The sequence below is a fragment of the Danaus plexippus genome, chromosome 4, assembly GCF_018135715.1.
Source record: "Danaus plexippus chromosome 4, MEX_DaPlex, whole genome shotgun sequence".
Classification (NCBI taxonomy): Eukaryota; Metazoa; Arthropoda; class Insecta; order Lepidoptera; family Nymphalidae; genus Danaus; species Danaus plexippus.
Genome location: NC_083538.1, coordinates 7,503,784 through 7,516,768, shown reverse-complemented (window position 1 = coordinate 7,516,768; position 12,985 = coordinate 7,503,784). Strand labels below are relative to the sequence as shown.

Below are 12,985 nucleotides of genomic sequence, written 5' to 3'. Positions count from 1 at the left end.
GACTTGGTGGGTTGGTTAAGGGCTTTCTTTTTGTAAATAACATCCAGAGGTTTTGAGGAGACCCTCAGACACCCAGGAAAGATAAACCTGATACTTTAATAATTGTAATTTTCAACCTGACCACATTCAGCTGTGTACTACGAGAAGTATTTGCCAAGAATGGGGAAAAGGATTTAAGAATCTAATCACTTGACGTATCACATCCGTTTTCGACATCCGTCCGCGTTTTCCGATGGATCTCAGGTAAAGAAGAAAACCTACCGACTACGAAAATATGCTAAGAAATGTTCCATTTTATCCCAATCAGCAGGTTGTACTACCCAAACCGTTTTTTCGCTACTTCCTGAATGTTAGCTGGCACAATATGTAATGAATTTATTCTTAATAAATTTTAATTTTTTATAATATCATCGTTTTTCAACTCCAACTTCAATGAATATGTCAATATTCATCATAATAATAAAACCCATGACAGATCTCTTTATTGATTTAGATCGGAAAATGAAATGAAATGAGCTCTATATATTACAGATCTAAACCGTTTTAAAATTGTTGCTGGTTTAAAAGTACGTCAAAATTGTAAAAAAAAAATATGTATGTGCGATTATAGGCCATACCTGAACAGAAAACACAAGTTTTCTACTTTATTATTGACAATAGTATTGGTATATTAAACCTCATAAAACAACTAAAAATCCAAAGTACCTTAAAAGTCAAGAAAGATGTTATAAGAAGATGGAAAAGTTGTGTAAGAACCTTCCGGTGAATAAGCAATGGAGTTTTTTGGTACCTTTATTTATTACAATTCGTTTCTCTTATTTATTGGATTATACTATACTATAATAAAAATAAATAATATAACATTGTAAATCCCATAAAAATATTTAGGTCGATTTTATTGTTTAAAAAAATCAAACTATTGTTTAATAGGCTCATATTCATCATTTTTACATGCCTATAATATAGATTTCAAGTTGTATTGTTTTGTTATAATGCACATATTTTGCTTCCTAAAACGTAATGACAATGGTATGAAATTGGATTCCTGAAATCTTTTAAATATGTAAACAATTTTTATATTATTTTGTAAAAAATAAAACATCTAACCCAATCAGTTCCGAAGTTTAAAAGTTTATCATTCCGAAACGCTTCCAACTATACGTTTGGGACGTCACCTTTATAAAAGTTTTATAGCCCGGAAGAAACGGGTTCGGCTATCAAAAAACACAGCTAGAGTTTTAGCATTAATTTTAACTTTATTTATATTTTATTTGCATCTTAACCTCCTTGTTCTATAGAGTTTACCATGAGCAGTTTGTGACGTGTACATATCTGTTGTTAAATATATTCATACACATTTAATTTGTATCCAAATTATGAACTACTAGTAAAGACATGACGAAAACATGGACAGAAAGTTGAAGTTGTGTACATGTTTTAGGACTCTTATTCTGAAGTATGATGTTCCGATTATATTGGATCTAATACTCAATAATTGTAACTATATTTCACAAACTTGGAATCGAATAGTGCCCACAGGTTTTAGCTAGAGTATATAACAGTAACTGTGTCGGCCAATGCATGAAAGATAAAAACAAAAGCGCCAATTCAAGACACTTATACGAAACCCCTATGGAAATGTGTAAGACTAACCATTGACTAGTAAACGGGAAAGGCATTGTCATGTAGATTTTAGGTACCGGTTAAGAATCCTTCAGTTTTGTTAAAAATGTAACTACAAATAATATTAGTATTTTTAACTAAGTCTTAATCTCGTTTTGCTTTTATTTATTTCTTAAGATTATACACACTCAGTTTATACCTATCAATATATTAGGTAAACTGTAAATTTTTAATACTAACTGTAATATAAATATTTCTTATCAAATAATAAAAAAGCCGTCGTTTTAATGATCCATTTTTATTAAGAGGCACGTATTGCTCGCAAGCATTTTCTTCAAACAACGTGGTCTAAAGTTGTTGTAGCTTTTAAATTTATTTCGAAACTTCGCGCCGAATCCGACAAAGTGTTATCCTTTCATAAAATATAGTCCGGCACAATCGTTAAGGCTTTGTCAAAAGGAGTCTTAAATAAACATGATTACAAAAAAAAAAAACAGAAAACAACTATATTTTTGTATGACACACCAACTTTTTCATAATTTTCACAATTTTGGTCTTTAGATACAAGATCTTTTTTTTATCTATCGTTATATATTTTAAATGCCTTTCAAAGTTACTCTAACTAAATTAACTACTTAGATCTATTAATATATTATTAAAAAATTATTAACATACTTTATGATAATATCTCTAATAATTTTTGAACCAGACTACACGGTTGAAACAACGCGTGTTTCTGAATTTTTTTGAAAGAAAACTCAACAGAAATCTTATAACGTACTCGTACGTGGTTGTCAAACAAATTTTCTAAATGTCTCAGCAATAGGTACTCCGCTGGTCCGAATAGCAGTCTTTTAAAATACCACAAATATGAAACTAATATTTTTCGGATTATTGCAGGGAGTATGTAGTTTTTAAAATAATAAAAATGCGAATAGTAATTCTAAAAACTTTAGTTTCATTTAAATACTCGCGAAAGTCTTAGATCTCATTATAACACAATTATATTTGTTCAACTTCAATTTTCGATAAAATCAAATGTTAAATCTGAATATAATTCCCTTTGTTCGTAATTTATAATTAATAATTATGTTCCATTTAGTAACATTGGATTTGTTGTAATTATTATTTTACTGATTGTTTACTCTCGTTTGGACCGTTATTTTGATGAAAGGTTTTTAATTTAAAGAACTAAACTTGCAATAAGTAGTCAATTAACTGAAATACATGAATATTGCTAAACATTTCAAATGAAGTAGGTTTATTGAATATTTGTATAGCCTGGATATATCGATTTCAAAGAAGTTTATACCTATTGCTCTTATGTTATTTGCTAATCTTCCATAATATTTTTGTCTTATAACCATTCTTCTTTTATATATTAGAGATAGGTATAAAATAAAACCAATGTTCAAATGATAAAGTAATCAGTAACTTTATTTAAAATGTATCAAACGTGTTTTTAGATGATATTCAAATCTATAACCAAAATAGCTTTCTCTAAATAAAATCACAGCCACAATAAAAACGAAATATAATATTGCATCAAACAATAAATTCTATGATTGTAAATGACAACATTTTCGCCTTTATTATGTATTTGTAACAATATCACGGTTAATTATTTATATAATTAACTGTTCGAGCAAAAGGTAATTCTGTTACAATAGATAATGAAACTAAAATGAAGCTTAATTCAGATAGGTTTCTATTGTGGTCATGTTGTAAAACTTAATTTAATTATAATTTTTTTTACGATGAAAGTTAAGAAAATAAGTTTATTTGTATCAAATTTGTTGGGAGGCTAACGATAATTTATATCGCGAAGAAATGTAGCAAACAGCCGGATCACATAGGTGAGGGGTTACTTGATATATTCCGATTCCATCACGAATTGTATGCATGATTTATTTGAAGCGAGGAAAAGTGGAAAGATAAGACAAATCAGGGTCGAAGGCTGTGACATACCTATTGTCGAGATGGCATCACATTTTGTGGGGTATTCTTTGATGCAATTAAATGTATTGTATAATTTAGGATTAACAATAATTAGGTTAAACGACCTTAGAATATCCGTCTAAAAAGACAGCTTAGATTGTTTTGTTTATGTAATATACGTAAAAGAGTAGTTATTGACGGCAGTATTAATTGTGCGTTAATGTAAAAAAAATTCGTAGGATTAATATTTTTTTATTAGTTTTACTTTTTGTATAAGAGGCCTCGCAGCAACAAAATATTAGATTTAGGGATTTTTTTAATGCAACTTCAACATACTTTAAACGAGGTGACAAAACAGGTTTGTTAGAGAGCATAGATATTTTAAAGTAGAACAAGCCTTTAAAAGATAAGTACCCTTTGTTTTATGTCTGATCAACATATATTATAATAAAAAACATAAATTATAGTACAGAAGATATGTGTATACTTTTACCGGTGCATTTTAACACAAATATTTGTTTTGAAACTTAAATGTTGAAATATAGTAGATTCTCGGAAGCTTTTGCTCTTCCAGTGTCCCTGTAGGGTCGTCCGTTGAAAGTCTGCGTACGAGACTACTTATTCTGACACTAAAAAATATATTTTTTCCGTAGCAACAGAAATTAATTGTACAAACATTTTTTATAAAGCTTTTTGGTTTTCATATTAAATATTATCTTGCTATAATAGGGGATAAAGTAGTTTTATGAAATTTTGTTTTAAACTTTAAGCATATATATATTTTATATTAGTTGCAACTATTATAAAGATATTTTATATTAGTTGCAACTATTATAAAGATATTTTATATTACTTGCAAATATCTTACTTTTTTTTAGTCTGTGTAGAAAATCATTATAGTTGATTTTTTGCACCGGTAATATGTTTTCTGATTTTTTTTGCGTCCTTTTCGGTTTCGGAATAAGGCAATCGGGGCCAACCATGGACAATCCCTATTGTTGTTTTGATTAAATTTCGACAGGGCAATGCAGATTGTACTTTTTATGCAGCATCCAGGGAAATTGAAATGGAATAAAAATATTTTTACGTCCAATACATATTGCTGAAAGCATATTGTAGGCAAAGGTTTTTATATTATAAAAGTAAATGTACATTAATTATGAAGATATTTTCATATTTATATAATAATAAAATTTGATGCAAATATAATTATTAAGAAAGCTATATTTGTTAAATATGTCACCAAATTTAATACAATAAAGAATTCCGAATCACTCTTAACGGTTCGCCGCCCAGCCTTGTCCCTGAATATTGCACGAACATTACTAAACGGTTTCCACATCTTATTTTATCTAGTATAAAAGACCTACAATCAAATCATTATTGCACAGACAAAAGTCAACATGAAGTTGATAATAGCAGTTGGCCTAATCTGCCTTGTGGCGGTATACGCGAGAGAGTTAGGTGAAGATGAAAAAGATCTTGTAGCGGCTGCTAGTGGTAAATCCAGTCATCATGAAGAAGGCGGTGGCAAGGAGCATCATAGCCATCATCACCACGAACATGGCGAAAAAGGACACAAAGGCCACAAAGGTCATCATCATCACCATAAAGGTGAGCATGGGGATCACGGTAAACATCATCATGCAGGACATCACCATGAACACGGTGGTGGGCATAAAAAGCATTGGGATGAACATGATCACCATGGGGAACACCATGAACATGGCCATCACCATAAGGGTGGCAAACATGGGCACAAGAAACACCACGACAAGGGTGAAAAAACCGAGGGTTACCACAAGAAATATCACAAGGACGATTTCCATAAAGATCACCACTTTTATGATGACCATCATCATGAAGGCAAACACCACAAGCATGGGCACCATCATGGACATCATGAGAAACATGGAGGGGACCACAAGAAGGGAGGTCATCACGAAAGTGGTCACCACGAACATCATCACGGTAAAAAGGGTCACCACGATAAACATCATTATGATGAAGATCATCATGGTCATAAAGGGCACCACGGTCACGAGGAGCATCACCATGACCACCATGATCATGGAAAGAAAGGTGGGCACCATGACCACAAAGAGTGGGGCTTCCATCATGGCAAGCATTGATCTCGTATCAAACTGTGATATTAACTATATTTTTTATGCAAATATTGTACAGTTAGGTAGTTTATTCTTTTCACTGCTTTTATTTTATCGTTCTTTTAATTCTTTTCCCGGCTATCCAGGTATTTCTTTGCAAAAATTCTCTAAAAACTTTCCACCTTCAACTTCGCCTTTTAAAATCCAACATTACATTCTTTTTACATTGTACATAGAAATGTTATGATGTAATATAATTTTGTTGTTTGTTATAAATTTTGTTACTTTTGTATTTAAATAATTTTCAATAAATGTATATGAAATTAAACTTCATCTTTTATTGATTTACGAGGGCTTTAAAAAGAGATATTGTAGGGGTTTTTTAGGGATTTATTTTATTTTACAATATTATCTTGAATGAATTGTTAGATATAAACCCTATCTAACCTTTTTAACTTCAACAATCCAATTTCTTTCAACTTCTATACATTCTCAATCTTCAGTGATATACAAACTTACTCATACTTTAATAAGCGCTAAATTGTTCATGACCGTAAATGCACTTATAATGTAATGACGCTTGTAAATCAAGATAATTGAGGTTCAGATTTGATGTATACAATCCTTAGGAATGATTTATATCCTCTCATTACAACGACCATAATAGGATTAGATCTAGACTTCTAGAGCGAATAACTATGATATTACTCTAAAAAACAATACCTTTTACGATTTAATATTGTAGCTTAAATTTCAATTCATAATTTTTTTATGACCTCGTTATTTTTTATTTTTTTCATAAATATCAAAGCTTATATTATCTGGAGTAACAGAGACAATAGTTAAGTTAGGTCTTAACAATAAATAACACTGAAACTCTACTAAAAGTACTAGAGACAACAAAATGTGCATACATTATAGTTTTATAACTAAACCAATTTGTATTTGGAATCCCAAAGCTACTGAGAGCACGATAGCAAGCAGCTATCTCAAACGATCAATGTACTTACGTCAATGTTGCTAACTTTAATACCAATCTTATTATAATATATTGATGTTACATTAAAATCTAAACGATCGCAATGCTTTTGCATTAAATATTCCTTTCTTACTTTGTTTAAATAATTTTAATTATAAATTAAAATATAACGTGGTCAAGTATTAAAGCCGCTATTAATAATAAATAACATTTCGACAGTTCTACTGATAGTATTACAGATAAAACATTCGATTTAATAAGTATTTTATGGCTGTTAATGAGTTGGCATTAATGCGTAAAACATTGATATAACTAGGAACTAGGAACTAGGAACACCAATAGAAACAAATATCTGGGCAACAGTTAACGATAATGCAGTTCCAGGCACTTACCTTTATTGCTTTCGCAATTTGCCAATTACTAACATTTTTATTGAGCAAATAGTGGGTCTATTATTTAGCTGTGATTTATTTGTCCATCTATATACAGGTTATACCAGTTGTCAATATTGTAAAAGGTAATTCCTTCGAATCGAAGTTTTATATGTATTGGATAACAAAGGTTTTTTATATACAAATTGCTTTTACTAGCGACGTTTTTCCAGCTGACCTACGTGTTGAGACTTCTCACAATGCTGGTGAAAGCGTTTGTTAAGAGTATTTCCTGACCTACACTGGTCTGGTCATTGCTCTGAGACCAACATATAATATTGAAGTCGCATAATTCTAGAATGTCTTTAAATTTTTTCAGTTAAATCATTGTAAAATGCAATATTGCAGTAAAGCTGTTATTTTACTGAAATATTGCATTTTACAATGAGCAACATTTTACAACTTTTTGAGCAGAGTAATGAATGTTTCTTTTTTAATTATTAGTATCTCCTACTAATATTTTGCGCGCATGCATGTGTTCACATAGGATTGAGCAAATAATTTACATAATGTTATAACAAATAGGACAGGTAAGAAATAAGACAAATAATTTAAGGATTATTCATTGATATTAATGTATATATTCTCTTCCCATTTTTATGTATTCTTATTTTTAGTACGAGTAATAATGCAAATACGACAAAGTTAATAAAAACAAAAGAAAAACGTTTTGAAAAATACGCTCTATAATTGAAATGGCGTTTAAATGAGTCAAAGTGTCATTGCCGAACGTCACGCTCCAGTTGGTACCAATCTAAAGATAACAATGATTAATAAAATGTTAAATTAAAGCTGTAGTAATATTTTCAAAAATAATTTTTAAGATTATAAAAAAAAAATACAATAATTATTACTACTAATGTATGATATACAATACTTATAATGTGTGATAATAATGAATGTTTATGAATGCCTGTAACTGTGTTTCAATGTTCTCTCTTAATAAAAAAAACTCTTTAATATATTTTTACAACATGTAAATTTTTGCTGGATTGTGTATATATATACATACATATCTCATTCATATATGCGTGTAAAATTCTCTTCATATATGCAGATGGTGTCAAGGCTTTTATAGTTCTGGAATTATATACGTTTTTATCATAAACACAATGGAACAATCGAGTGTAGAAATATGTCGTAAAGAGGCTAGTATTTTAAGCGCTGCACTGAACGGTTGTTTATGTTTCTACTACCTATTAGTGTTATTATAATTTAAAACCTTTGGAAGGTTTTATATATTAACGATGACTAAAATGATGACATATTTACTGGCTTAATTTTAGAATACCGAATTTTATTTTGCTCCTAATGAAAAAGCACCTGTAATAAGCCTGTAATATTTGTTTTTAAAGTAACAGAATTTAATTTTTTTTTTATTATTTAAATATGAGAGATAAATTTAAAGATTTTCAGTTTTTCTTAATTAATGAAACAGAAACTTATAACTTTCACACATAGTATTTTTTTTTATTTTTACGCAGAAATTTAGGCTCTCTACGTCATCAATACATATGTATATTGTGGGTTGGTTAATATCATAAAATTAAGATTGATGAATCTTTAATATTATAAAGAAGTTTGGATCCAAAACTAAGAGGTCAATATTATATTGTTGTTTGATTAAATTGAATTTTAGATCAAACACTACTCAAATTTTCATAGAAACAAAACAAAAAAATGTTTCATCGATATCCCTAATAAAGTTTCTCATGTATTTATTGTAGTATCATTACTATATATAAAAAAATATTTCTTTTCAATAATATCATAATACAAAATACCTGTAAAATATTTGAATTTTCAACTTTATCTTTCAGGTCTCAACAATATTATTAACATCAATCTTCTTGCTAAAACATTTTCATAAATTTTAATAAAATCATCGGGAACTTCCCTGTGAAAAGTTGTGAAATTTATACCGCGACATATTGGCCAGTACATAATAACTTCCGTATAGGATGACTCTGAACATAATGCATTTCTGCTCGAAGGCGCTTTGTGGACGCATAAATCTTCAGTATAAATGTTAGCGAACTTTGCCATATAGTGAAAACAGATTCGCAATAAACTGAGCGTTAAATTCAATCGCCATTATATTTTATTTTATAATATCATGTCAAAATAAATCATAACATTTTTTGGTTTGTTTGTTGTTTCTGAATTAAACTTTAACTATCAGTTTTTACGACTTTGGAAAATCCAAATTTGTTTTGTATGGTAATTTAAAATTTATGAAAAATGTTGAACCAAAGCCGTTCATCCTATCCCATGCCTAGCTAGTTGTTAAGAATTCTCACCAGTTTTTATTCTGAAAAGAACAGAGCGAAATATCGTTGTATTTATTTACGTAAATATGATATTTCAGTATAAATAATAGAGGAATATTGCTTATTATATTGCTAAGACTGCCATGTGATACGAGATGCTAATTTTTTTATCATATCTTTTATTACTACAATATAGTAGACTAAAACCAAAATTATATCACATATTTTTTTTTCTGGTATGTGATTTAATCCATAATGGTATTCAAATAATACATTTAACATTCATGAAGGTGGGAGATGTATCATTAATGATTCTATCACAATAAAGACGCTTCCTTGTCTGATATGTCACTTCGCAACTTTTCTATCTCTCTATTCCCAAAACAGATGTTTAAAAGTACACCAGGAGATCATCTTATGAAAGAAAAAACAAAATATCAATTCAAAGTGACAAGACAACTATTTTACTTAACAATACGTCATATTTGATGTCAATAAGTCATAGTCTTGAATTCTATCATGTTGTTTTTAAAGACCTTAGCGTATTATCAAAATAATAATATTTTATATAATAATTGGCTCATATATTTGAAATGCGAAAAGTTTACAATATGCTGTTTCGAAACTGTTATAAGAGGATTAGTTAAATTTCATTCATAAGCCTCATTATCTTACCATATAAAAATACTCGACTAATAAAAGTCTTGTTTGAGTGTCGAATATCTAAATAACATTGAACGACTTGGTCACAGTTTTCAATATAAAATCTTCTTTTATCTAATAACGACTTAGATTTGAATTTTTTATACATTTTGTGCTAGTAACTGGAAAATTTTATTGTGTTGGTTTTGAATTTTAATGTATTTACACGCATGTGTTTCTGGAAATGTTATTTGTATTACTTCTTTAGTTCGTTTGGCTACAATACAGCTGTAGGTATAGAATTTAATACGGATTAACAAAGTCGTTTTAGAAAATACGTTTCAAAAACTTACAGTTAAGCTCGCTGTGTCAACATGGAGCCAGTGAGATGCAAAAATAGAAAGAATTTAGGAGTTATACTAAAACATTTATAATAACAACTTCAGCTTAATCAACTTCGTTCTTTTTTTTTGCATATTACTATTTTTTTTTAATTCATCATAAAGCAGTAAGGAATGGACATATTAATTAACATGTCTACCAGTAGGATCTTTATTACGACATATTTATTGCGTAATAAAAAGTATGAAATGGAAAAAGTCGACAGGTTGACATAGGCATATGTGTCTTCTACCTCATGAACTCTTAAACTTAATAAGGTTATTTAGAATTTATTAATAAATTTTTTAAATGAGAGAAAATGCGTAATATTCTATCAAAAACAAAAATGCTCTTCCGTTCTTGTATTTTATTTCTACAAGGTGAAAGTAATAAAATATGACCCTTTCTTACATTAGATATAACATGTAAATTTTTCCTTATAATTCTAACTTTAAGGATGCTCATCATGTATTATCTGAAAATTAATTACACTTTTATTATTTATAATATAACAAATACCGAGTTTTCGTACGTGATACCTGTGAGGGAAGAGGGATTGGAGGTAAACAAAGCGTTTGTTTACTTATTTATTTCAACTGGAAAGCTTATAGAATCAGAATGATATGAAAGATGATTTATTGTAAAGCTTTGGCTGTTTTTTTTATACCTGCTTTCATTTATTGAATAAATTTAAGGTTTCATTTTAATAAACAACGAATTAATAAGAGACAAAAAGTAATTTTGGTATTTTTTATATCCTAAACTATCTCAGAGATTTAAAAATACTAAATAAAGGATTACAAGTATATTTCCAACAATTAAAAAATAAATGCGTTCAAACAGATTGAAACTAATAAATTTTATATACATAGACTAAGCCTATCAGGGAACGCACAGCACAATTTTATGTTTAAAAATCTTTAAAACGTGCTTAGAATACAGAGCACAGGCTGTCAAAAAGATTGTCATCATAATTAGAAAGAATTTAGTACTACAGTAACTTTTCATGCCATATCTTAAATCTGTTTTATTATTTTTTCTTTATGTACACGGATGTATTGTCACTGAATAATACTTTCGTTTAAATTAGTCGAGCTTGGTGTAAATAAAATTTGTATATTTTAAGTCGTATTGATATTTCGATACAGCACAGACATATAGAGATATGTTGGTGATAATGAAACAGTAATTAAGCCAGTGACTGATGTGCGAATAAGTTTACTTTTTTTTAAATTAATACCTCACTGTCCCGGTTTACTTTGAGGTTCAACAATGATTTCAGCTTCAATAGTGCCTTTTTATTATTGTATCAAATGTATTTTAAACAATACATAAATGACACCTGAAGTACTTGCACCAAATAATTTCGCTACCCTCCTTCCTTGGATCACTCGTCACTTACCTCCCAGCATCAAAGCTCGTAAAAGGCGTCGATCATAAAAATATTTGATTAGGCCCAACTTCCAGTCTTTCACCCAATCCGTCGTCTTGAAACTTTTATTAGCTACACTCGTTGAATAATTTAACATAATGGAAACCTAATTTTCAAAAGACGCGCTGTATATAATTTTATATTAACAGTTGAAAATTTAATAGCCCCTTCAATTCCTTAAGATTGTAACTTTGATGGATAATTTTTTAAATTTACTTTCATACAAACATTGTAACTTGACTCCTTTTTCATACTTTCTTTTTAAGTAATTTGAAATTTAATATAAATTTTAACATACAACAAACAACAGCTTTTACAACTAGATTACAAATTAAAAAAAAATACTAAGCAACCAGTTTTTTTTAGTATTAATCTTACTACTTAACAGATTCCTTTTTTATCAATCCATAATTAGGTGATACATTTTTTTTATAATATTTGACTAACTTTTTCTAATATAAAATATTAACACATCATAATATATAGAAAAATCTTTCACACTTACAATACTTACATAGTCTTACGTACTTGAATTGTTTTAATGTATTTGGATACTTTATAATATGCCAATAACAAATCTATCTTTTTTGTTTACAAGAAACCTCAACGTTTGTTCGGCATATCATCCGTCATGAAACACAATGACGGAAGAAGGTCGTGGGCTGGAGAGCGTAATAAATCAGGACATGGTTTTTGCCTGTGTGTCCCATATTTGTCGGACTATTGAGACATTAGGCGCACGCGTTAAAGTAATTCTACCAAATTCAAAGTTCGTTAGTGAAATTATAAGATAATAGAAGATTTCTGACATTCATAATACAAAACCTTTCACAATAATTTCAATTTATATAAAACCTAGGGCGGTATGCATAGCAATTTATATGAAAATAGCGTAATAGGGTTACAAATCTTCGATATTGTTAGCTTATTCGGATCTTTATCCCTGCAATCTCTCTCCGGGATTGCCTTAAACAAATTATGGTGAGCCTACCGTATTTGGATCGTTGACAGACTCCATTATCATGCTATGGTTCAAAAAATATTTCCTTTACCAAGCATGTCCGATATGGCAGCTGTTTGATATTGCTTTCTATTTTCCTTTTTATACATTTAATAAAAAACCTTTATTTGTTTTAAATTTATGCAAAAAAAGGGACCCCTTAATGAAATAAAAGTAACTTACA

General features: G+C 29.2%; 1 protein-coding gene across 1 annotated transcript; it reads left to right on the top strand.

Annotated features, from left to right (window-relative positions):
• The first annotated feature begins 4,952 nt into the window (after positions 1-4,952).
• LOC116768613 (histidine-rich glycoprotein-like) lies at positions 4,953-5,891 on the top strand. Its single transcript, XM_032659367.2, has one exon. It carries the CDS (start codon positions 4,965-4,967, stop codon positions 5,691-5,693), a length of 729 nt encoding a protein of 242 aa, XP_032515258.1. The 5' UTR covers positions 4,953-4,964; the 3' UTR covers positions 5,694-5,891.
• The last annotated feature ends 7,094 nt before the right edge of the window (positions 5,892-12,985 follow it).